A 24,940-nucleotide genomic window follows, 5' to 3' on the forward strand; every position below is an offset into this window, starting at 1 on the left:
CTAAAATCTTCACTATATCCAGCCCCAAGTGGGTTTCTTGGTTAATGCATGTGATAGGAGTAATCTTTTATCCCTATGTGTCCGTAGACTATACAAGCATGATTTTCTGTTTTCTGTCTCAAAACATCCCTACCAAAGATTCAGCAAGCCTGGCTTGTTTCCAAAAAGCGTCCTTTGTGAGAATTAAAAGAGAATGTTTGGAACACTATATAATAAAAGCAAACAAAATACAGCAGAAATAATTTTTTATCTCAGCAAGAGCTGAAAATGAAAATAAATAAAGACTAAGTGCTGCTTACTGAAATTTCTCTGCAGTGTGCACAGAGCAGAAAATAAAATAATTTTGTTGGTCCTGTTATCATTCTTGAAAGCATGACACAAAGCAATGCTGATATGATACAGGTCCATCTGCCAGCCGGGGAAGAAGAAAAGAAAAAGCAATTAAGAACATTATAAATTTGGTTTGTTGCTCTGGGCTGGAAAGATCCAGTTAAGCATGCTGTGATTCTGAACAGAGAAGTACAGGAGACAAGCCAAGAGAGAATTCCTCTTGATATTATCACTTGACCTGTTTCCATTGCCTTGCACAACTCTCCCAGCCAAGGATATATCTGTAGCCAAATCACCTCTGGCTCTCAAAGCTAAAATCTGACAGTCTGTGTATAAATCCACACTCCTGAGGATGTGTGGGCTAAATACCATCCTGGACAACTTACTCTCCTAATCTGACCCTGTGAAAGAGCACCATTCTGCACACCTCACTGAAGACACACAGCCCTGATTTGTAGAGCATGAAACTAGGTGACCATTTTGACTTGTCCTGTTCCTTCTACCATCACCTTCATCAGGCAAATTTGCTTGATGTGTGAAACCAAGGGGTAAAAGTAACTCCTGCTCTGTGTAGGCAGTGAGAAATCCGTTCTTCTTCCAGGAAGAAGGCTCAGAATTAATTGTCTTGCAAATGATCTTGTATGTTTCGTCTATTTGCAAAATGCCAATTAACCAGCACTGACTTTCTGGGGGGAGAAAACACAGGCAAAGAACTGCTTCCATTGCACCTTTTGCACTTTGGTTTTGGTAGTCTCAGTGTCCTTGGTGATTCTGCACAGGACTCCAGTGGTATGCACGTAAAACAGCAATGGGAAATGAGCCTGTGAGAAATTAATCTAGACCACATTACTCTTAAGTAAGTGCATTGGGCATCTGGTACAGGTCCAGCCAGACACAGCTCCCTTGAAACCAAACCTTATCTTTATGTGTCACTGTAATCTGGAGGAAATGAACACAACAGAGCTCTAAAGTTATAGCTGCTTTACAGCATCGGTCCTTGCAAACTGATAATGTAGAATAACCCATTTCTCTGGGACTCTCTGGTTCCACCATTCCAGAGCTACTGTGACACAGTGCCCTAAGTGCATCAGTGAAGCACAGCCCATAAACCTGCTACCACTGCCTTAAAATCATTGCTTTGCTATGTGTAGGTCACCCTGAGCCTGCACTAATTGTACTGAACTGCAGTTATTTTTGAAGGCAGCATGGCTCATTTTTCCATCCCCTTCCCATCTCACACCTGCTTGGTGCACAGCCAGAGGCTCGCCCATGGACAGCTGCCCTGTGCCAGGGAGCAGATCTGCCACATCTGCCGAGGCACCAGCAGGCACAATTGTACCATTGGTGAGTCACAGCTTTGGGCAGGAGCAAAGCTGTCACCTGTTTGTATTAATAAATACAAAGGGAATAGTGTCAGGCCACTGTAGGCTTGGTGGTGCTTTGCAGTCTGACTCTGGGATCTGCCTGGGCTGGCTTAGTCATTCTTGTTTCCATGCTCATGTACAGCACAGAGGGGCCAACACCAAGGTCACACTGGCCAGCAATGGTGGCCACAGCACAGCAGCCTGGAAACAACCTCCACTGGCCATCAGGCACCCAAATCAGCAATAGCTTGGAGAATGCCACGTGCTGAGAACCGAGAATCAACCTGCCAGCACTCAGCTGAGCAGCTGCAGGCTGGGCACAGCCTTCAAGACGGATATTGCTGCAATCTGATGTGAAATTTGTGCCAGATTACCTCCATTCATTGAGAGAATAGAAAAAATGGCCATTTTATTGAGGGTGGAATTAAACTTGAATACAGAAAAAATATGAAACTAGTAGTCTAAATAGAATAAATCTTTTATAGTGTTCTCAGTGCTTTATAAATCATTACCAGCTAGTTCATGTTTGTGTGGAAGCTTTTTGTGAAAAGCTGATCTTCTCTTACTGCAAGCATTTTGCTCCTGTTCTGTGGGGGGAAAAAATGTTTGGTTCCATTTGTAGAATGAGGTTAGAAATATGATTTTGTGGAGAAATGGTGGGATTCTTGAGACAGAGCAGTAATAAAGAAACCTCAGAAAGAGAAGGTTATTAGCTCACCAATAAAGGATCATTTGACTCTGAAAATGTTGATTTGCTCTCCTTTTTTTTGTATGGTGCTGAAGAAACCAGAATTGGTTTTTAAATCTAATGATACAAATTGGAAATAAATTTCAAAGGTAAAATTAGAGGTAGATATGTAAAGAGCAATGTTGTACCTTTGAACTGGTAAGTTTAATTAAAAGACAGGTGTATCATAAGGGTTGTAAAGGAGCAAAGCCTGGATAAACACTCATAGTTCCTCTCAGTTTGGTTTTTTCCTGTTAGTAGAAATGGGTGAGCCTTCCTCATATAAGGCTTGTTACTTTCTCCTTTACTGGGCTGCCTGTTTTCTGAGAGCTTGGGAAGATCTCCATCCACTGTATAGGCACTTTGAATGACGCAAACAGAATTTTGGAAGGATTTTATTTCATTGTCTCTTTTGTAATTTTGCCTATTCATTTAACTTGAAATTTAAATCCTGTTTAAATTTATCATTAAACATCTTAGTTTACTTCCAGGATAGGTGCCACTATTTCTCATTTAGCAAATTAATGAACTGAGGCACAAAGTATGCAGCTGGGAGAGGTGATGCACCCACTAAGCACAGAGTACTTGTAGTACTCGTAGTAACTTGTTCCTGTAGTACCTGTAGTACTTGTTCCTGAGTGAGAAAGGACCTGATCTATGGCTGACAGGGACTGAGAATCACATGAAAAATGGGTCACTAGAGGAGGTGGGAATGATCTCAGGATCTTAGGAACTGGGTTTGGCTCTGAAACCAGCTGAAAAGAATGCAAATATTCTACTGGCCTGAGTGGGTTGCTTAAGGTCCCCACAATTTCACCTGTTTTGGCAGAATGTAATTTAATAATTTCTAATGGAGTTATCTGAATGAAAATAAAAGGCATCTCTTGCAGCACAAACCTCTAAAATAAGAAGTTTTATAAATTAATGCTTCAGTATTTCTGAAATATTATTGGTGTGGAAAAAAACATAGACTATTTAGAACAATATAAAAAAATTGTGCTAATTGATGCAAAGTTGAAATTTTATCCTGAGATTGTGAAAATACTTCTCCTTGTATTGTTTTATTAATTCCCAGTAGATGTAGGTTTAAAATGAAGTGCTGATTTGTCTCATGGAATTTAGCAGAATGAAGAAGCACAAAAATAATTAGTTTTGTTGTCTTCTATTTCAATGTACCATTGGTTATTTGAGAGTTTATTGTTTGAACAGGTTGTTACAGTGCATTGCTTCAGCTACCTTAATGCTTTGATAGAATAGAATGCTCCTATTTTTCCTAAATTTGCTAATCTTAGAATTCATTAAATTCAAAATGGTCTCTCATTTGAGCAAGAGATCAGTAATTTTATAGCAAATGAAAATCACTTATTGAACATGAGGCATAAAAATTCTAAGAATGTATTTATTGTATTTGTATATAACCAAGTAAACTGCTTTAAAATAAATATGAATATTATAGGTAGCTTTTTGCCGTTCCTGTTTTTCATCTCAAATGATTATTTCAAACACCAGATACTTATCTCCTTAATTCTTTTCCAAAATCCAATAATTGAAACAAATTTATGTTCCAAAATGGTAGCATGAGTGGATGCTTGTTGACACAGATAATACTATTTTCATGTTGCCATGATGCTGACGTGTCAGTTGTAGGCATTGAGGAGGTGGGTTGGGAAGCTCGAGCAGTTCAGGAGCAAGTTTTGATCAGGCTCTGGAGTGGTTGTAGATCCATGAGATTATTTATGACCTATAACTTCCGCTCTGCTGTTTAGTGTATATTCCTACAATGCACAAAATCCCATCCCACATCATTATTTGAAAATGATCCTTTGTACTCATGGACTGTGGGGGCTTCTTTAGGGATTTCTGAGGATTTAAGGAACACAAAATCCAGTGTCTTGTTTTCTAGACATTCAATGTTTCTGAAGGAAGAAGAAATATAATTTGAAGTTCTGTTGTTCTAGTTATAGGTGACCTAATATCACAGGTTGGGTGCATACAAAATTTTATTAAGTTCTGACTGAATGAGTTCCATGGCTGGTAAATCTCTCTTGGAGAGATCCAGGTGTATTAAAGTGCTTGGTTGCTTTAGGATGTGAATGTAAATGGCAAAACTCATTTTATGAGCTTCATTATTTCTGGAGTGAGGCTTCTCATACAGCTTATTAATGTACCTGATTTTTATTATCTTTTCCTCAATAAAAGCCTCTTTCTTAATAGGTATTTTGACACTGAAGTTTAATGGCATTTAAAAAGATGACAGAGCCAGGCAGAGAAATTGCAAGTCATATGTATTAAATTGTTCAGTCATGAAAAGATATTCCATCCTAAAAATGGAATCAGTGCTGTTCTTTTTCCATTTAGGTTTTCGGTTTTGCTCTGGTAGTTTGAACATATTACTCTGGATAAAATAATTTTCTTTTGCTTTTAGGAATAATTTTTTTTCTGCTTATCCACAAACTAGAAGAGTGAGAGAGACAGCAGCTAGAGAATCCCAAGAACATTTATGTTTTTTGAGCACTTACAAAATCTGTATCAATCAATTTGATAAAACAAAGTCTTCCAGCATGAAAGCCCCTAATAGTATATTACTCTATGGATAGCTATTCCTTTATTTGTACAAGCCTTTGAAAATACACTGGATCATCATATTAGTATAATATTTGACCAGGTGACCTTCCAATTCCGAAGGAAAACCAGGTCAAACTTCTTATTGTCAAGATTCTGCTGGCTTCTATTCTTCTCTGCCTCATTGACTTGGGTCAGTAATTCAGATAAGACTTCTTCTGTGGATTTATAACAGAATATTTTCTCTTTAAATTTTTTTCAATATATTTTTCATTTTCAAAAAAGTTCTCTGCATTTTAAATGGATGCATGTATTTAAGCTGACATTAATTTTCATAACGAACATGAAAATGTAATATACATTGCCAGCTCAAGCTCATTACTGTGCTATTTAAAAAACTTTCATAGCCATATTTGTGCTTAAATAAATATTCTCTTTTTCTTAACGACCTGCATTACTTACAGACAGCGATATGCTCTTGCTGTAGGCAGAGGGAGCACCAATTTTCTGATGGCTTGAAGCTTTTCACCCTGTAGATGTGGCTGCAAAAGGATTGAGGATGTAGCCCTGTGGAGAACATAGGTTTTTCCAGCATGTATAGAGCAGTATAAACTTCATGCATGTGTTCTCTTCTTGGAAATGTCTGTCTGGTTAACACATGTTTTCTGGCTCTGAAATGCCACACTTCTGCAATATGTTCTCAGCATAACTCTGGATGAGTGCCTGTGTGAATGGAGGCGCTTGCAGTGAAGGAGTAATGTGATCTTCTGAATAGATTAATATGAATGGGAGCACTTTGGAAGCAGAGATGGGACAGACTTGTGAAGGATTTTCATTCCATTTGCAGGAATTATTTGTAGTCATTACTCATTTTCCAGGGTGTTGCACCACTTAATGCAAAAGTCTATCTTTCTCCTAGGGGACGGGCTTGTGAGAGGATTTCATCTTGTACAGTAAGCAGCATAACTTGCTTTTCTCTCTGGTGGTTTTATGGTGGTCTCTAGGTTCTTATCACCTGGATATATGAATATGTACTGGCCAATCAGCTTGTTTCATTGTAAGGACAGATGCAGTCAGAGTAATGAAGATAATTTTATTTGTGTTTAGACTCTAAATATTCTTTAGAAGTCCTGGCAAACTGCTGTGAAAAGGGAAGCAGGATCACAGAATCAACTGCTTTGGGATAGACTTCAGGGACCCTCTGTCCAACTTCTTGCTGCAAGCAGGGTCATTTCTGAGTTCAGCCCAGCCTGCTCAGAGCTTTACCCATGTGGTCTTGAGCTCTCCAAGGCCAAAGTGGGACTGCCTCTCCCGGCGGTCTGGTCTCCTGACTGTCCTCAGTGAAATTCCCTATATCCAGCTGGAATCTATTTCAATGTATGACTCCTGCCTCTCACTCTCCTACTGTGGATTATCGTGAGGAGCCCATCTCAGCTCCTTGATAACCCTCCAGGTGGGTAGGGCCAGGCTGCTGTGAGACCCTCCTGAAGCTGTTCTTTACCCAGGCTGAACAAGCCCAGCTCCCTTCAGCTCTGCTCACAGGACAAGTCCTCCAGCCCTGACCAACTTGGTGGCCTCCATTAGACTTTTCCAAGTTTGTCAATGACTTTAGATACCAGGCCAGAAACACTGCAGAAATAATTGCAGAAACAAGATCTTGAACTTGTGTTTGTCACTTGAACGTTTTTATACCAATTCTTTCTCTTGCTGTTCATTGAGCAAGAACCTGTCACCACTTTTAAGAAAGAAAAATCTATTATCACTCCATAAGATGCATTGCTTATAACAGCTATCCTCTTGGAATTTCATTAAAGACATTATAATCATTTTTCCTACAGTGTCTTCTTTTCATCTTCTTTGCCAAACTCCATGGATGGCAGACGCTTTTCAGGATTAATGAATAGTGATAACATCATTAGTCACTATCTCAAGATCCAATAATCCTTTAAAGGAGTGATGTGAAAGTCAATAGGTAAATGAGAAAAGGCTTTTAAATTGCTTCCTGTCTCTAACAAGTCAATAAAGCCGTCAGTGGGAGGGTGAGCATCGCTGTGTCTCAGTCTAACAGCAGCAGAGGCTTCTCAGGCAGCAGGTTGTACCAGGACAGATGAGAGACAGCAACGTTTCAAGCTACTTCCAGGCTGAGCTGCAGAAGAGGTCTTTTTTCCACTCAGGGTGGCAAGCTGCATGGAAAGGATAGTGCCTTCTCTGTCTTTATTTCTAACTGACTTCTGAAAAAATATGTCACCATTGAAGGATGAATTGCAGATGGTACCAAACTGGGAGCTACCCTGGAGTACAGGTCTGCTGGTCATAAAGACCTTGAACCACCTTTTCTCCTTCAAAATGGAGTAAAAGGGATTAAAGAAGTGGGCAATGATGTGGAAGTTGAAGAGCTGGGCTGGCATAAGAAAAATACTCATGTCTTATTCCAGCCATTTGCATCCCCACCCCTTAGGTTGTGGAGCTGCAAATTCTACACAAAGTAGGATTAAAACATTAAAGAAAAGTAAACTACCATGCTAGAATAAAGAAATATTTCTGCTTGTTTAGAAGCAAGGCAGGTCCTTCACATGTGTCCCTTTCTCCTGTGCTTTTCCTTGACAGTTTGGAGAAAAGCTGCATTATTCCATGCAGCTTAAAGTAGTCCTGTATCAGCCCAGGGCTCTCTCCTTGCAGGAAAAGCTGCCTTTTAATTTCTGACTGTGTCTAAAATAAAGAAAGTTCATTCTTGACAGTCTTTTTTATTTTTTCACAGAAAACTAAATTATCAGGTAAGCTTCTTAGGACATTTTCCCTCCCTTCTTCTCCCTTAGGCAATTTGGTTTAACACTTAGCTTTGTTGGAATTGTCCAAGAGTAACTGCACATTAGGAAAGCTGGGACATCCCTTTAGTACAGCCTGAAAAGTGATTTGTGTCAATGCTTTAGGAACAAGAGCTGAATGGGGAACTAATTCCCTGTATAGAGCAGGGCTCTCCTGCTGCCTGTCAGCAAGCTGGATGGCTAGGATGAGTCTGCTGGGCATGTGATTTTGCCTAGAGAGCAGAGATAGAAGGTTTTTATATCAGTTTGTGCAGCCACCCGCCACCTCCTTTGCTTGTGTGTGTGCAGGCACCAGTATTAGACACCAGCACACCCATGTCCATCTCAGGGCAGGGAGTGGAGAGCTTGGATCCCCCTTCCACCACCAGGACAGTCAGAAACCAAAGCACTTTCAACACTCTTTGGTGAAAATCCAGACATGCCATCTCTTAGTATCCACTTTTCTTCAAGGGAAAGCAATAATTCTTATATATACCTCTTACTTAACATTACATCCATGAACTTCAGATATTTTTATAACCAATTAAATAAATGTACAGGTGCTCCTCTCCATTTATTTCACAAATCTTTAAAAACAATTAACTCTTTTCTCATTTGCTTAACTTAAGATCAGAAACCAGAAATCAGTTGTTATCTCATAGAGGTTTTAAATAATAGGCATTCACTGCAGTGATTTATAATGCCATCCCTAGCCTTGGATTACTTGGCAGTAATTAAACCATGTGTTTAAGTTCCTGAACTATTAGAAAATATGTTAGAATGGAAGAATGTTTTTTCATCATGTCCCATACAAAAATATTCTCTTAATTCACAAGCCACAACCTTAGTGCAATCTCCTTGGTTTTCTTGCAGGTACCCATCAGAAGTAACCACAGAAAAGCAGTATATCAATGAGAACAATACAGTGGGTTTATTTCGTTGCAATTATTGCTGTTTTCAGTTTCATTGAGACTTTTTTTGTAGGACTCATTAACAATAATTACCAGCTGGAAATTAAAGGGACAGGATATATAGCCATAATTTTTCATGAACATGTAATATCCTTCTGTGCTGCATTTTTTTCCAATTAAGTGAGTCAAGTTTGTGCAGGTTGGGGAAGAAATAACAGAATAGCAATTTCATTCTGAGGTAAATGGGTAAATAGGGATATGGGAATAGATTGAAGCTCATCAAGGAGTTGGCTTCATAGCTTCATAGTTGTCAGCCTCTGAGTTGCAAATGGGTGACACTCTGCCAATAAACATATTCAGCACCATACAGAAAGTAACTAGTAATAGAAAAAATATTTTTGACATAAATTCAAAGGAGAAAAATCTAAATATAAGTTAGTAATAGATATACCTGATGGTAAATGTAACTATTGAAAGATTCTTCAGTTACAACTGTACAAACTTTTCTGAAAGTACTTAAAAATATTTGTCATCAATCCTGCAAGACTGACTGTGTTCATACATATATATGTGTGTATACAAACATACACACATACATGTATGCACCACCACTACTCATGCTCACTTTGTTGTTAGCAAATGACTGGCAGTGCTAAAAGTAACAAAAGGACTTTCATCATATTGAATTAAAGTCACACAAAGGAAATTGGAAAATGGAGCTTTGTGAGGAGATGGAATAAAAATATAAAAGGTCTCTCACCCCCTTCCCTTTTGCCTCTCCATTCTGTAGTGTCTTTCTCTGTACTGCTTTTTATTCTTCTGCTCTCTATTGCCCTTCTAAATCCTATGCTACTCCCACCTATTCTCCTCCTCTGCTTTCATACTAACTGGCAGTACATCCTTTCATGTTCTCATCAAGCCTGGACAAGTGGCAAATGCTCTCTCTCTCATGCACACTGACTTTTCTCATTGTTCTTAGCTGAAAAGGTGCAACTGTGCCAGCTTTTCAAGACATTTCAGATGGGATTTTTCAGGGTGATGAATCAGACTCATTTTGTTCTCCAGTCATTGCACTGCAGCTTTGATGTTTCTGTTCTTCCCAGTAACGTGTCAATGACAATATCTTTTCTGCAATATAACACCATACCAGGCAGTCTGATGGAGGGATAAGTTCACAACATGACTGCTACCAAGAGTTAATGCTATTTTGACAGTAGTAAAATCTGTGTCTGTCACTCCATCTGTAATAAACAGGAGATGATGTCACATCATTTCTATGCAGGGCCACAGCATGGACTAAAGAACATGATGCTAAGCTCATGCGTGGCACTAAACATCATGGAGCTACAGCACTACTTGAACTTCAGCTGATTCATCTTATGATTAAAAAAATGAGCATGAAGCAATTGAGTAAATGTTTGCAAATATTTTGCCACTGAATTTAAATCACAGATTTATTGCAATAATAAACATGAGAGTGCATCTTGATAGTTTGTTAATTGAGTTATGTGGGTGGTTAGCCTTTTATTTTTATTCAAGTGATTCTGTATGTGAAATCACATGATTTAGTTATTTAGTCCGTAGTAAGAATACTGACTGTGGTCATCAGTTGTCCCAAGTGATCTTCACTCCTTTTGAAATCCCAGGACAATAACATCAGAGTTATTACACAGAGTTTTGTTTGTTCAAATTGAATATGCATGAGAAGCTGTCGAGAGAAAGCTAGGCAAGACAACACTTCTGTTAAAATGCTGTGGAATTAATGGAGTTAGAAACAATCTTTAAGTATTATTACAGAGCAAAATTTTGTACTGAAATGGTTTATGAAAATGTCACTCTAACATTCCACTATCAATATTAAACCTGGAAGGTAAATCTCTTTGCAAACTAAGAAAAAAAGTTAATTGGCTTGATCTAGCCTCATCAGCTGGGACACATTAACCACACTCTTCCCAGCCATTGTTGAAAGACTCCTGAATTTACATTTCCAGAATAGGAGATGACAGCACAGTTTATAATGCTGTCTCCATTTACATGAGGGATCAGGGACTTGGAGAGGAAGGCTTTTCAGGCAGGGAGAACAGAAAGGGGAGCTGTGCAGAGCAGTGGCTGCTCTGTCAGGGTTATGGGCTGCACGAGTCAAGGCTGCAGGAGCTGCTGGAGTGTCTCTTGCATTTTGGAAAACAGTCACCATTCTGCTCCCATGGCTGTTTCTGATCCAGTGCCAGAGCACATGGCCCACTGCTGATTTTTGTCTCATTTTCTACTGACACAACTGGCACAAATTCTCTTTTGATCTGTGAGATCAGAAACAGATGTTGGGTAATTTAGCTTGATGATTTGAGGACAGGATTTGGTAATGTTAGGTGTATAGTTGAACTCAGTGTTAAAGGTTTTTCTCCAGTCTGAATGATTCTATGATTTAAAGGTAGGGGTCCAGCAGCCAGATCCAGACGCCCCCTGATCTAACAGGAAGCCTGAAATTCATGCCATCATGCTTGTGCCACAGACTGTGGGACCATCCTTAATACCATGTGATTAAGGTACCTTTATTCATATCTGATAGGTGGGGTTTTTTCTAACCAAGCAGCAAGGGAGAAACTCATTCTATGCTTCTTTTGTAGCAGAAAACTCTTCAGTTGCAGGTTTTAGTGGTTTTTTTGGTTTTTTTGGTTTTTTTTGTTTGTTTGTTTGGTTTTTGTTTTTGTGGTTTTTTTTTTTTTTTTTGTTTTTATAACAAGACCGTTCTCTTTGCTTTTCCTCAACAAAGTCTTCTGTACCTCACAATGTGATTACAAATTCAGGAAGCAGAGAGCAGAAGTGAAGGTTCAGGTCAGCATTAAGACACTGTGCACTCTCAGATCCCTCTGGAGCCAGTTGAGATCAGCTCAAAGCTGATGGTGGAGCCCAGCAGGCAGCTGAAGTTCCAGGAACCATGTTCAAGCAGACACAAGGGCTGGGATTCATTTGCCCAAACACAGACATCTATTATCAGTTCAGGTGCTGTGAAGCACCTTTCTTGGCATCTTGAAGGCACTCCAGAAAGGCTCATGTGCTCCCTAGAGTGTATTTGCCATCCCTTGCAGATGTCTCAAGACATCTCATCCTGTCTGGATGTGCTCCTGGACAACCAGCTTCAACTGGCTGTTCTTGAGCAGAGGGATTGAACTGGGGGATTTCAAAAGGTTTCTTCCAACCTAAATGATTCTGTGGTCTCAGCTGGAAACAAATTCCAGTGCATTGGGCACCTGAAAGTCCTGCTCTGCCAAAATCCCCTGACAGTGATTCAGCTGGATTCATTTGAGGATGTTTAGGAGTCTCATACCCCATGAGATGCTTTTCACCTCTCTGGGGCAGAACAGCACTTATGGAAAATATGCATAATTTCATGCCAGGCCAGGAGGGACACCCTCACCATCTCAGGTACACTGGGTACTACCATTTGAGTGACTGACTTCTCAGAAGTCACCTCTTTTGAAATATTATGTAGTCAAGAGTCCAGATGGCAAAATCCGCCCCTCCAAAATTAATTCCTTCCGTGGTAAGATAATTCCTTGCTATGACATTGTGCATCTCCTTAGAGTATGCTACCCTTACACTTTATGCTTTTGTCTGTTACATTAACAAGCCCTCAGCTACCTGGAACTTCTATTCTGTGCTGGTGCTTGATCAAGTCATCTGTATTGATCAACTTGATCAACTCATCAACTATTCTTTGGCAAACTAGGAAACAAAACAAAACAAAAATTATATTTTTTAAATTATTTAAGGCAGATCATTCAGATTGCAGCCTTTCATTCCTGCAGCCTTTACCAGGAAAGTTTTTTGAGTCATTAAATACTAAAGTATTGGAAGATCTCCTGAATGCCAGAGGACATGGCTTACTGCGGTGGTGTGTGTCTTTTGTCACTTGATCAGAACGAGGCAGATGAGCCAGCAATTGAATTCTGGTGATATTTCACTGGAGCAAGCATTGTTTCCCATTAAATTGTAGCAATGGTACAGTCTGAACAGGAGAGAAAGCAGTGGAATCAAATTAACTATGAAAAAAGCTGTTTTCACTTTAGTCTCTGTTTATAAATGAAGTAATACCTAGAGACACCCCAAATGCCCATCATCCTCCCTTACTGACTGTTCATTAGGAAGAAATCTCTTTTTTTTTGTAGAAAACATTTCCTAACACAGTGATAGTGCAGCACAGGGAAATGGCCCATACATTCCCTGAGCAGAAGAGGAGCTGCAGCCCCAGGTTGCAGATTTGAGTCCTTGGGTAAGGCACATTTCCAATCCTGAAGCCCACCGACATGATCCTTGCCTTCCTACTGAAGCTGGAAGTGGCTTCTCCTCATTACAGGACTGATGCACAGAAGATCCTTTGTGTTTTGTTGCATCCTATGACTTGGATTGATGTGGCAGTGAATTAGGTTGAAATCTGGGATTTTAGATTAGTTAGTTGTATTCCACTTCTAATCTTAGGCTGCCCAAGAATCAGTGGTGTTGGACTGCACAATAATATTTTTTCCTTGATGATCAAAATTAAAATTTTCAGTCTACAAAATGTACAAATTTGAATGAGAAAGCTCAGCCCAGAAGGGAGTGTACCAGAAAATTATCTCCCTCTCCCCCACAACTATGTCATCACTATTATCTCATTTACCCTGGAACAGTAAGAAATGTAGAGGAATCCAGTTATCTCACTTTATTTCCCTTGGTGGATGTCACAGAATATCTCATGACCTATCAAGCGTCTCAAAGCAATGTGGGGATTTCAGCAAACAGCCAGTTTACTTACAAGTGGTTGCAACTTCACATTGAACAAGGCTTTTTATTTTCCCCTCCAAAATTCCTGATGATAGAGTTGTGAGCTTCTCAGGGTGGCACAGGTTATCATATGACAGCTAAAGCAGCAAAGCCAAGTGTCACTGTCACATGCTCTGACACATGCGAGTCCCAGTCACGAACCTGAATGTTATCACACTGGGGCTGTCTACAGCCCTGCGATTAAAAAATGTTCCCCTCCAGAAAAATAAACTTTGTCATCCCTAAGGTTTAGCTGAGGGAAAAATCTTGAGTCTCCAAGGCTGCCCTACTTACCTCCTATGATATTTCTTGTACTTTAAACCTCATGGAATTTTGGTCAATAGTGGTTTCTGTATGGGGAGTAGGAAGGGACAGACCTCTTTTGAGGCAATATCAGACACAACCATCCTTTGCCCCCCACCAGCTCACTGCCAGCCAATGCTTAAGGGGCAGTCAGATGAGTGGAGGGAAGAGGGCCTTGGATGCCTCTCCTGATGACTCCTGGGTGGCTGAGCCAAGCTCTGCTCTCAGCCAAGCCTGCATGCACCCTCTCCACTCAGCCCCCAGATGGTCACTGCAGATCTTTGTAGCTTCTTTACACCTCTTTTCCAACTTAGAAACATTTCTGCAGATGAGTTGCATCAGATGTGGGAGATCTCACTTTGATGCATCTTCGAGATGCTCAGGTCTCATGTGAGCAGCTGTGACAGTGAGAACCCCAACACGAGGACTACAACAACAGCTCCAGTGGGCAAGGATGAAGTCCAGCTGGCAGCTTAGGTTCACTCCTCCAGCCAAGGCAGTACAAATGTGCCCTATGTGAGTCACAGCAGGGATGATGTTGTACGGCAGCAATTAATTTGTTTCTAAGGCAAACGAGTCCAAATGGTAAAGGCTTGTGCGAATGGAATTTACTGTTCCAATATAAATAAGGAACTGGCAAACAATAACCACTCCAGCCTGAAAGTCCAGCCAGCAATTGGTTGACATTTGGGCTGCAGAGAGTTTGCAGATTCCCCACGAGTTGGAGAGGAGCTCTGTTTTGCAGCAACAATTGATTTATTACTGTGACAACGAGTAGAAATAGAAGGACCTGCTGGCAGACAAGGGTGTGATTTGTTCCTGTGCAAACAAACAAGCAGTGTCCAGCTGGCCAGTGGCCATTGCCAAGCAAAAGCCCAGGGGAGGATGCAGGTTTTATCTCCTCTCTGCTTGAGTTTTACCCACTAAACAGTGATGGAATTAGGGTGGGGTTTTTTGGGATTTTTTGTTTGTGTTTTTTTTGTTTGTTTGTTTTTTTGGTTTTTTTGTTTTTGTTTTTGTTTTGTTTGTTTGCTTGTTTGGGTTTTTTTATTTATTGTACAAAACCAGACTTGTAATTAGTAATGTTTCTACAAAATGAGTAAGTAAGGGGGAGGCAAAGGTCAGGCTGTCTTCTCGATATTTCACTCCTCAAGCAGTAGGACGACACTTTATCTGTTATTCATGAGCAGAAAATAATTCTCATTTGTATTGCAGCAGCCCCTGTAAGGACCAATCAAGGTCCCATTGTGCTGATGCCTGATTGGTGGCCGTGAGCAGAAAATTGCTGGTGCCTGCTTGGATGCAGTTCAGAAACTTCCATTTTTTTGCCATGTAAGGTTTAACATGAGCACATTCTGATCAGCAAAGCACGTAAGTGCACGTTTAAAGCAATCTCTTTCCAGCCAAATGCCTCCATGTTTCAGTTCTCTCAAAGAGAGGGGAATTTAAACGCGCACAGAAATGTTCACCTAGGGCTGAGCATTCAGACAGGGCTGCTGCATATGGGCCTCACATCTTCTGTGTGTTCCATGTATGAAAGAGAGTTTTCTTCTGATGCAGCGTTTGGGGGATGAGGGGACAACATGTCCAAGTGAAGTTTCAAGCCAGTTTATTTTCTTTCCTGGGCATGTTCTAAGCCTGCCCCACTGAACTGACACCGTTCAGAGAGCTGCACTCAGTGGGATCACACGAGTCATTTGACAAATGTGTCAGGGGTGTGAGCATCAAGACAGATGAATCATTTCCATTTCAAAACATTGAAGTGTAATAGACTGAAATTAAGGTATGAGAAATGAGGGTGAATGAAAATAAAAACATGCCAGTGAAAAGAGATGTCTGATTTTGGAGTAACCTGGATGGAACAAGGGAAGAAACCAAAATGGCATGTAGCATTTCATGGTGGTTAATATTGATTTCATGGTGGTTGATATTGACTAAGTCAGAAGAGATAATCCTTTTCTGGTTGACAATGGACAAGCTGAGACTTCAGGGATATGAGTAGTTAAAATCAATAAGACAATGAATATATCATCTATGTGAATACAGAGAAGAACATTTGTGGTGTATCATTTTTGCTGCAAAAGTAATAATAAGGAAAAATCAACAGAGACCAATAGCTAGCTACAAGTACTTCATATTCTGGATGTTGTGCAAAACAGCCATTATTTACTATGCTAGTAAGCCTGGAAAACATTGACTTTGTAAAGGTGATAATAGTAATGCAGTGGAAACATTGTCTGGGATCAGTGGAGTGCATCATACTGATAAAGAATTTCTCTGTAATGCTCTTATAGTAATTGAAGCTGCAGTTTGTTCCTTGCACAGTAAAACAGTCTGAGGCTGGCAGAAGGTTTACTAAAACTTCCCTGTGCAGTGCTGAGCAATTTGCTGCCTTCTTCCAGTGACTGCTCACCTGAGTTTCCACAGCTTTGAGAGCCCCAACAGAACCTGGGAGCTCTAGCACAGACTCTAATGAATATAGATAATTTCCATTTTTAAGACATTTCACTGTTGTGGAGTGTACAGGTTACTTCCTTATACAACAGGGAATCAGAGCACGTTGTACTTAAAACCCAAAGCACTGGGGTCAGCATTTGTGTGCTTCATTATCAATGAAATCAGTAAAGGGATTCACTGAAAATAAGAGGATTTTTGTAGGGATATACAGCATACATTCAGTCTTTCTTTCCATTTTGAGATTTAAAAAATAAAAAAAAATAAAAAAATCTTGTCTACTTAGACTCCTCTAATGATTTCCCTTCCTTTCTGCTTTTATTATACATCTTTAACTGACCAGCATGATTTAGCAGTATTTGACTGTCAGCATGTTAAAAAGATATTCAAGGTTACCTTTACCTTGGGAAGAAAAAAAAGCAACTTTAAAACACTGGCAGCTTTCTCACCTATATACAAAAGCAACAAGAAAAGAAACAATTAAATGGCACAGCTTCTCCTGGAGCACTCAGACCTTTCCATCATTTTTATTTTCCTCTTAGTAATTTATACAAGCTTGCCTTGTACATTAGTCTGGCTCGCTTGACTCCATCATTCCTATAAAATTCCTAACGCAGGCAAAGCTCCCACTGAATTCAAACCTAATACAGTTCATTGCTGGAAGAGAAACCAATTTTGGTTTTAGTGAGATATCTACAGCTGAAGCAAGTGTATTTAATATACACTGTCCTGAGCTGACTTTCACACTAGTGTTATGTTCCTGCAACTCCCAGTGAAGTTTGGTTTACACCAGGCAGTGCAGAACTTATTACCACATCATTAAGAACCTCTGTCTTAAAGGGAAAATGTCTTGTGTAAGTTGGTGTGGAAGGAAACACTGATATTCCCAAATGGACAGTCTAGGTAAAATAGTTGAATGGAGAGCAAGCCAGTTCCTCAGAAACCTGGGTGGGTAACAAGTGCATTCTCCTGTGCATGTGCCCAGTAACTGTGTGAGGAATTGTAAGGTTTTTTGGTGGATATAGGACCAAGGGCTGCATTGAAAAGGAGGAGGGAGGAAGTAATTCTGCGTGGTATAATTCACAGGAGACTCTGTTCTATCTGTTTGAGCATATCTGGCAATGCAGGTGTGGCTGGAAGAGGGTTGTGGGGTTTATTCACAGAATATTCTGAGTTGGAAGGGGCCCACAAGGACCACCAAGCCCAGCTACTAAATGAAAGCCCTGTATGGGGATCAAACCCACAACCTTGGCATTATTAGCACCCTGCTCTAACCAGCTGAGCTAATCTCAGTGGATTTGTGTCTTCTAGTATAGCTAATTGTTAATTTCTATTCCTTAACCTCCCTTTTTATGGATATTTGAATGTTCTGTTTCAACAAACACCTGTTTGTGACTATTTTATTCAGTCTCAGGTGAGCATTTTGAGTAGTTATTTGAAAAATCCATATACAGAGAGTACTTGAGACTGAAAACAGTCTTGGTTTCTCCTCTTTAGCATTTTTATTAGCTAAATTTTATTTAGCATTTTTATTAACATAGAAATAGTACATTAGGCAAAAAGAAATCTGCCCAAAGGGTTACTGAAACAGCATCACTGTCAGCTTCACCTGCCAAAAGTGCTGAGTGCCCTTAGCACAGCAAGGGACAGATGGGCCATGATGCCTGGTCCTCAGCCCTCCTTCTCTTTGACAGCAGCTGGCTCTGCCTCCACATGTTCACCTCAACCCATGCACAGCCCAGAGAGGCCAGTGCAATTAACCTGGTGTGGCACTGCCACACTGCAGGACTGGGGTGCTCTCCCATGTGCACAACAGCAGAAAACAGTGGTGTTCTACTACTGCCCATCATTTTGTTGGGTTTTTTATAAAGTCTCTTCAAATCATATATACATGTCAATCCAGCAATGAAACCCCAGCTGCTGATGGCTGTTTCTGCCTGAACCTGAGCCTGTCTCCAAAGTGAAGGTGGTTGTGACATGCCAGCCAGAGTGTGGTGTGGGCTGACGTGTTAAAACACCTATCACTTCCATAAGACTAGTGCTGTGTATCACTAAATATTCCAGCCATCTCCCACACTTCTAGCAGCAATTTCCACTCTATTAAGTTCTACAGTTTATGGTGTTGAGGAAGCTAGAAACAGGCTTCATTTTACCTACAGTTTAGCAATCTTCACCAATCTAACATTGGCTGGGTTATTAAATAAAGGCTATTGAATCAGATGTTGCTAGCAGCTATTTGATGTCAAACCTGGATTTAACCTGCATTTACAGCTGTGGTTGATGTTATTTGGGAACTAAAATTTTTTTTGCTTCAAGTTTTAACTCTATATTACAGGTTGTTTTAAGGATTCTAAGTGTTTTAGAAGCAGCCAGGGCTGGATGCTAGGACAGATGTCCCACAGGATAACTTCTAGACAGGACAGTTTGATCTGCTCACTGTGCTCTGAAATTGCTTGAATGGTGAACTGAGGAACTTCTGTATAAGAAGGGATCTCAGCTAAAATTACAGTAGCTCTGTTTTGTTCTCCATAATTCTGGTCAGTGGGGTTTCCATAGAAGAGTACTACTTTTTTTTTCCCAGACTCCCAATTTCTTATGGAAACAGTGACCCCTTTCCTTCATACACCTGTGAGTCCAAAGTAGAGTCCTTGTGCAGCAAGAGTAAGGAGAGATCCAGGTGGTTTATTTGGATTTTTCTGCACTTGGATGTATTCAGGCTATCCCAGTCCTGATTCCCAGGTGAAGGGTATTAAACATGAGGGACAGGGCTCCCCTGAGAGACAGTTGTGCTACAGAGTTTCCCATGTGTGTCTGGAGATGGTCTCACTTGGAATGCCTTGCACTCATTAATTTAGTTGTGTTGACTCAGCCAAAGTGCCCACAAAGTGCTGGGAAGAGCTGCATGTGGGGAAGGCACTGCTGGGTTGAGTGGTGCAGCCTGTGCCCACTTCACCCAGAGCACAGAAATGAAAGCTGCAACAAGCAGTTGGTGCAGGTGCAGTTAATGGCGCAGTTTCCCCTTTGGAAAGACTTCCAGAGCTTGTCCTAAATTTGGACTTGAGAAAGTCCTGTGTCAAAGAGTGGGGATGCCAGAACCTTCGGATTGTGTTGCTTACTCTCTGAGAAAGAGCTTCTCTAATCCACCCCTTCCACCCTGAAGACTTCCAGATTTTTAAATCCCTTTATTTTTTTAGACTGCCTTGTAATAACGGAAAATCAGCTCTGCTGAGTTGTGTAGAATATTAAAACAATAGAAAACAAACAACCCCTAGATGACTCCATTCTTTAAGGAGCAGAGCCTTCTGTCCAGCCCTGATTTCAAAGCCAGTGGTTTATGGTAGTTTCCTGATTTGCAAGAGATGTCTCCCCAGAGACCCAGAAAACCTCTTGTTCTGCACCATCAGAATTACGTGTTCAAGACCCCCTGCTCCTCTCCAGTCTCACCACGTGCTGCCAGCCTGCCCTATCCTTCCACCACTGCCCATGTCTCCCCCAGCTCCTGCAGGTTTTCTGCACTGTGAGCAAGACAAATAGACAGGAATCCATCCTGCCCATACACAGCCTTTTAAGAAAACATCACTTATAGCAACAAATCCAACAATTAGGTCCCTAGTGCAGCAAGACACACTGAGACCTGTCTGGGCTACAGCAGCACCAAGGTTGTCTCAAAACTCTTTCCACACTGACAGAGCATAGGCAGAGCCCAGTCCTCAAAGGCACAACTCCTTGGAGAAATCAGCCCATAAAATTATTTCCAATAAAAGAGGGTTTTTTTTTTTTTAATTTAAAGTGAGGTTAAATAAATCACAAAGCATGGCAGTGAGGATTTAGCATTTGCAGTACTAGACTATATTGCTTAGTATTAACACAGTACTTTCCTCATTCAAAAAAATGCCTTTGCTAACTTAATTCACTCTCAGCTACCCTTTGCATGTCACGAGCTAAGTCAGGAGTGTGTACTATTCCTGCTGATAGATAAGGCTGGACTCACACAGCTTTGTTAGTTTCCCTCTTCTCCCACCCTCAGCACCCCAGCCGAGTCATTTTTTGCTGGTTTGCAGCCCACACTTGTAACCTGGAGGTCTTAAGCTGTGCAAGGGACAGGATCCTGTCCTTTAGATGGGAGCCAGCTGTAGTCCTGGCCAGGCAGCCAGGGAGAGGAGCTGAGGCTGTTGGGCAGCAAGGAGCAGGTCTCAGCAGGTGAGACAGAGCAAGAGAGCAGTTCTAGAGGCTAAGAGCAGGGATGTGGAGGGGAGGATGGATGTGAAGGGGGGCTTGGGCTGAGGAGGTACTCATAGTTCCTGTTTGTCTTAGGCAGGAGAGAATTTGGCACAAATGGTGGAAGGATTCGGGTACAGAAATGTTTAGACATTGTTTGAAGTATCTTACTTGATGGAGGTATGTAAGGAAGGACAGAGTAACAGACTGGGGGAAAGGACATTAGGTCAGGCACAGGGCTGGGGCATGGGGATACCACATAGGTATCCCTGGTGAGCAGCAATTTGAGGTGTGAGGGGTAATGTTGGCAAAGGCCTTCAACCTCGGGAAGCAGGGGCTGGTTTCCATGCTAGGAAAGACACAGGGTGGCTGGTGTTCCAGAGGAGCAGCTGCCCTTCCCTGCACACCGGCCCAGCCCCACACGCCTCTACTGCTCTCTGCTCCCAGCAGGACAGGGAGCTGCCCACCAGCAGACACACCACTCTGCCAGGGAACAGGGACAGACAGGGTGCCAGAAAGGAGCACAGAGCTCATCCCTCAGCTCTGTGCCCCTCCAGTCCCTGCTCCTGTGGGCTGGATGCCACAGGCCCACTGCTTGCCCATGTCCCAGGAAAAAGGTCCCAAAGATCTGTAGGGAGGTCTTGGGCGTGAGGTGCCCAGGGATAAGTCATGGCTTGTGTTGCTGCATTTCACCTGGGCCAGGGGCTGCTCAGCCCAAAAGGGAACAAATAAAGATAGCTACTGTAGCCCTTTAAACATTTGGGATCCTACTTCTAATTTATGTAAATATATCTGTGTGCCAGTGCTCCCCTTCCCTCCAAGCTGGCATAACTCCTAGTTTCAATGGATTTCTCTGGCACACACCAGACCTATTACACATACAGTTTTTACACCAACCAAATTTAGACTTATGTAGATGGTACTTGCCTTTGGAAAGGATAGTACCTACACACTGGTGTTGATTAATTAGTATATTAATTAATGAATAAGATACTAATTAGTGCCTACTACTTCTGTAAACTATTGTTTACAAAGTTTGCAATTGTTTTAGAGGAAGGGTATGTTATTTTAAAAAATAACCTAATAACAGGTTTAGTCAGCTAGATAATTTTACCATAAATCAGTTAGAGACTATACTATTTTTGCTGAAACTTTCTGTGCACTTACTTTCAAAGAGTTAAAGTTTCTTATTTAGAATTGCTCAATTTAACTTCCTTATAAACTTCCCTTGATTTAGTAGAGAATTAAAGATACTGTGATTTAACTTACAGTTTTAAAAAGCTACTTAATTATAAATCCTTCCTGAAAGATCCCTGCATATATAAACCATGAGTAATTAATAGCTAGAACAAATATTTTTAAATTTGCTCCTTAAAATACATTGGTTCTGTTCTGCATCTCTGCTCAAAATATAGTTTCATGTCCCATTGAAAATGACACTTTTTCTGGAAAGAGGAACAGAAACCTACTCAAAAGTTGACCCCAAAGTACATTTTACAAAACAAAGCCATTTAGTCACTCTAATATTCTGCACAGTATATACTGATACCTTCAGTATCTCTAGGCTCAAACTGCTTGTAACATTTTGCTGTAAGCCTGAATCTAATACAAACGAGAGGCTGCTTTAATTTCTTTAAGGAGCAGTTCCCCTAGCTGCAAAGGCATTGAAGAGAGCCTGGAAGACACAATCTGTGTGATGCTGCTCTTTATTGTCACAGGTACAAAGTTCTGATCTGGCAATGTTGCACATTCGGGTCATTGAACATTTACGGATCAGGAAGGACTTCTCAGTCTCTGAAATGGTTACAAATGGTTTGTGTCAGAACACACTCAATATAAGCAGTCTGATCTCAGTGGAGTCCTACTGTTTTATTTTGGGTTAATAATGGTAAAGTCTTACCAACTGTTGATGGAGAAGGCATGGGGTTAATTTATATTCATGTTGGAAAAGCAAAGCAGTGCTCCCTCCCAGCTCTGACAGATCTGCGAGTCCCTTCCATAGCTGATTGTCAGGTTGTCCCGATCTGTAGCTTAGTGCTGACAACAGCTCACAGTTTATTTGCAGCTTTGAAGCCTGGTCCTATGGTGTTTCTCTTCTGACAGGAGATGAATAAAGGTGTCACTGTGGGAGACTTTTATCCGGCTGCTATAAAAAGGACCCTCTTTGCCTTCCCTTGAAAGATCCTCCAGTTCACTTCTGGAGCCTGCGGCTTTCCCCTCAGCAGAGTTTAGCTCCATCAGCTCCAATTCATGTTTGGCAGCTGTTTCTAAAACTCTCTGTTTGTTGTAATACCTGACAAAGTTGTTAATGATGGGATGGATGGGAAGGGCGATTGCTATCACTCCACAAAGAAAACTGATGGCAGCATTCAGTTTTCCTAGTGTTGTTTTAGGGTAAATGTCTCCGTATCCAACTGTGGTCATGGTAATGATTGCCCACCAAAATGACTGAGGGATGCTTTTGAATAAAGTTTCGGGGTGACTTTGTTCCATGGTATAACCTAGTGCAGAAAAGACAAAGATTCCAACAGCTAAGTACATGAGGAGCAGCCCAAGCTCCTTAAAGCTGCGTTTCAGGGCATAGGTTAGGGTCTGGAGCCCTGAGGAATGCCGTGCAAGCTTGAAAATCCTTGCGATCCTCATGATGCGCAGTGCCTGGACAGCCTGCTGGACATTGCTCAGCTCCATCAGCTTGGCTCCCAGGTGGGTCAAGGTCAGGCTGACGTAGAAGGGAAGTATTGCTAGCACATCAACAATGTTCATGAAAGAAAGGGCAAAGTGGAGTTTGTTGGGAGAGGAGATCAGCCTCAGCACGTACTCCACGGTAAACCAGCCTATGCAGGCGGTCTCGATGCTGTCCAGGGTCGGGTGCTCCATACGGTTCCCCTCTGCATCTACCACCTGCAAGTCCGGGATGGTCCCCACACACATCACAACAGAGGAGGTCAAAATAAACAGAAAGGACAGTACAGCAATCACTCTAGCTGGATAGGATGATTCTGGCTTCTCCAGAAATTTCCAGATGCATTTTTGGCACTTTTTCCAGCGACTTTCTGAGGCATCTACTCCCAAGTCATCCAGAATGAGTTGCACCCTTCGGGCTATTTCTTCCAGTTCCTCCTTTTTTTCACTTAGGTGAGCTTTGCAGCAGTCATCCAAAAATTTCAGATCCACTTTCCAAAATTCCATTTCATTCTTGAAACATATGGGGCATATTCCTTTCTTCATGTGAATTTCCCCAAAGTAGTACACGTCAATAATGCATTTGAAAGCATCTGGATCTCTGTCAAAGTAAAACTCTCTCTTTCCAGGATCATAGTCATCACAGAGGGAAAATATGCTATCGTATCCCCCCGATAAACAATTGACCAGCTCTGCCAGCCGTGTTTCTGGGTACTGATTCAGGTTATCTCCATAGAACACCTGCCTTACCCCACCGACATTGACCACAATCTCCATTTCTTCACTTATTTCTGATCCATCAGTGTCCACATCTGGAAACCTAGAGTCACCTGCCATTTTATAATTGTATTGGATTTTGGTTGATTTTTAGCCCGTTGTTTGGTTTCACAGCTTTTTTGGTTTTAATCTCTCATGAAAGCAAATCAGCACCGAGCCAGCTCTGTTACAAATGTCACCAAACTGCCCTGGAGTCTTGGTGGGAAAGGTTACTGATAGAAACCTGTGGTCGGGAAAGCCTGGTGAGGAATGCAACAAGCTGCAGGGAAAAGACAAGTCATCGGGCTGCTGTGCCTGCAAGCAGGGAGTTAGAAAGCTCCAGCAGACTGGAAAGAGAAGAAACCATTTAATAAAACTCACCACTCTGTTCAGTGCTCGAGAGTCTTTTCAGGTCCCATTCTGTCTCTAAAAGTGATATGTGTTCACAGCTTGGAAGCCACGGCAGAGAGATAAATCCCGAGCTCTGATTGAGGCAGCGGTGAGTGACAGCTCGGAGACGCGGCGGGGCGAGCCCGCGGGAGCTGCCGCGGCTTCTCCCTCCGGCCCCGCACCCTTCCCTAGAAAGCTGCTTTGGAATTTTGTTTCTCTTTCCGTTTTCTGTTTACTTTAAGGTCTTCCAGAGTTCATCTGCTGACTCTCGCACATAGTCAGTCGGTGCAAACAGGCAGAGGAGAAACTTGTGCTTGTTTTCCCTTCGCTGTTTCCCAGCACAATAGGGAGCCCAGGCTGCCAGGAGTCCTTTCCAAACTCTACCCTCTCCTGGTGAAACGCAGCAAAGCACCAGCTGCACAGAAAGCCCTTCTCAGCTATTTATACGCCTGCCCAGTGGTACAATGATGTGTTTCTATACTGACAGGAACTTTAAGGAATTTTTAAAACCCTTTTTTTATCACATGCAAAGCATAATCGTGTGCAAAATCATTCAGAGCTGCAGAAGGACACACAAACATTTTCTCCGGGCAGAAACCAGAAGAAGCAATACCGTGTTTTGGTAATAAATGTATGGCA

General features: G+C 41.5%; 1 protein-coding gene across 1 annotated transcript; it reads right to left on the reverse strand.

Moving 5' to 3' along the window:
* Positions 1–22,156: 22,156 nt before the first annotated feature.
* Positions 22,157–24,668, reverse strand: KCNF1 (potassium voltage-gated channel modifier subfamily F member 1). Its single transcript, XM_041420931.1, has 2 exons — positions 24,293–24,668; positions 22,157–24,191 (listed from the first exon to the last, which is right to left on the reverse strand). The coding sequence occupies exon 2, from the start codon at positions 23,990–23,992 to the stop codon at positions 22,529–22,531; it is 1,464 nt and encodes a 487-aa protein (XP_041276865.1). The 5' UTR covers positions 23,993–24,191; positions 24,293–24,668; the 3' UTR covers positions 22,157–22,528.
* Between the last annotated feature and the right edge of the window lie 272 nt (positions 24,669–24,940).

Source organism: Onychostruthus taczanowskii, unplaced genomic scaffold (assembly GCF_017590055.1).
Source record: "Onychostruthus taczanowskii isolate IOZ18803 unplaced genomic scaffold, ASM1759005v1 scaffold11, whole genome shotgun sequence".
NCBI lineage: Eukaryota > Metazoa > Chordata > Aves > Passeriformes > Passeridae > Onychostruthus > Onychostruthus taczanowskii.

Excerpts from the sequence above, each read along its gene's own strand:
- KCNF1 (XM_041420931.1), bottom strand. The coding sequence starts at position 23,992 with ATGGCAGGTGACTCTAGGTTTCCAGATGTGGACACTGATGGATCAGAA.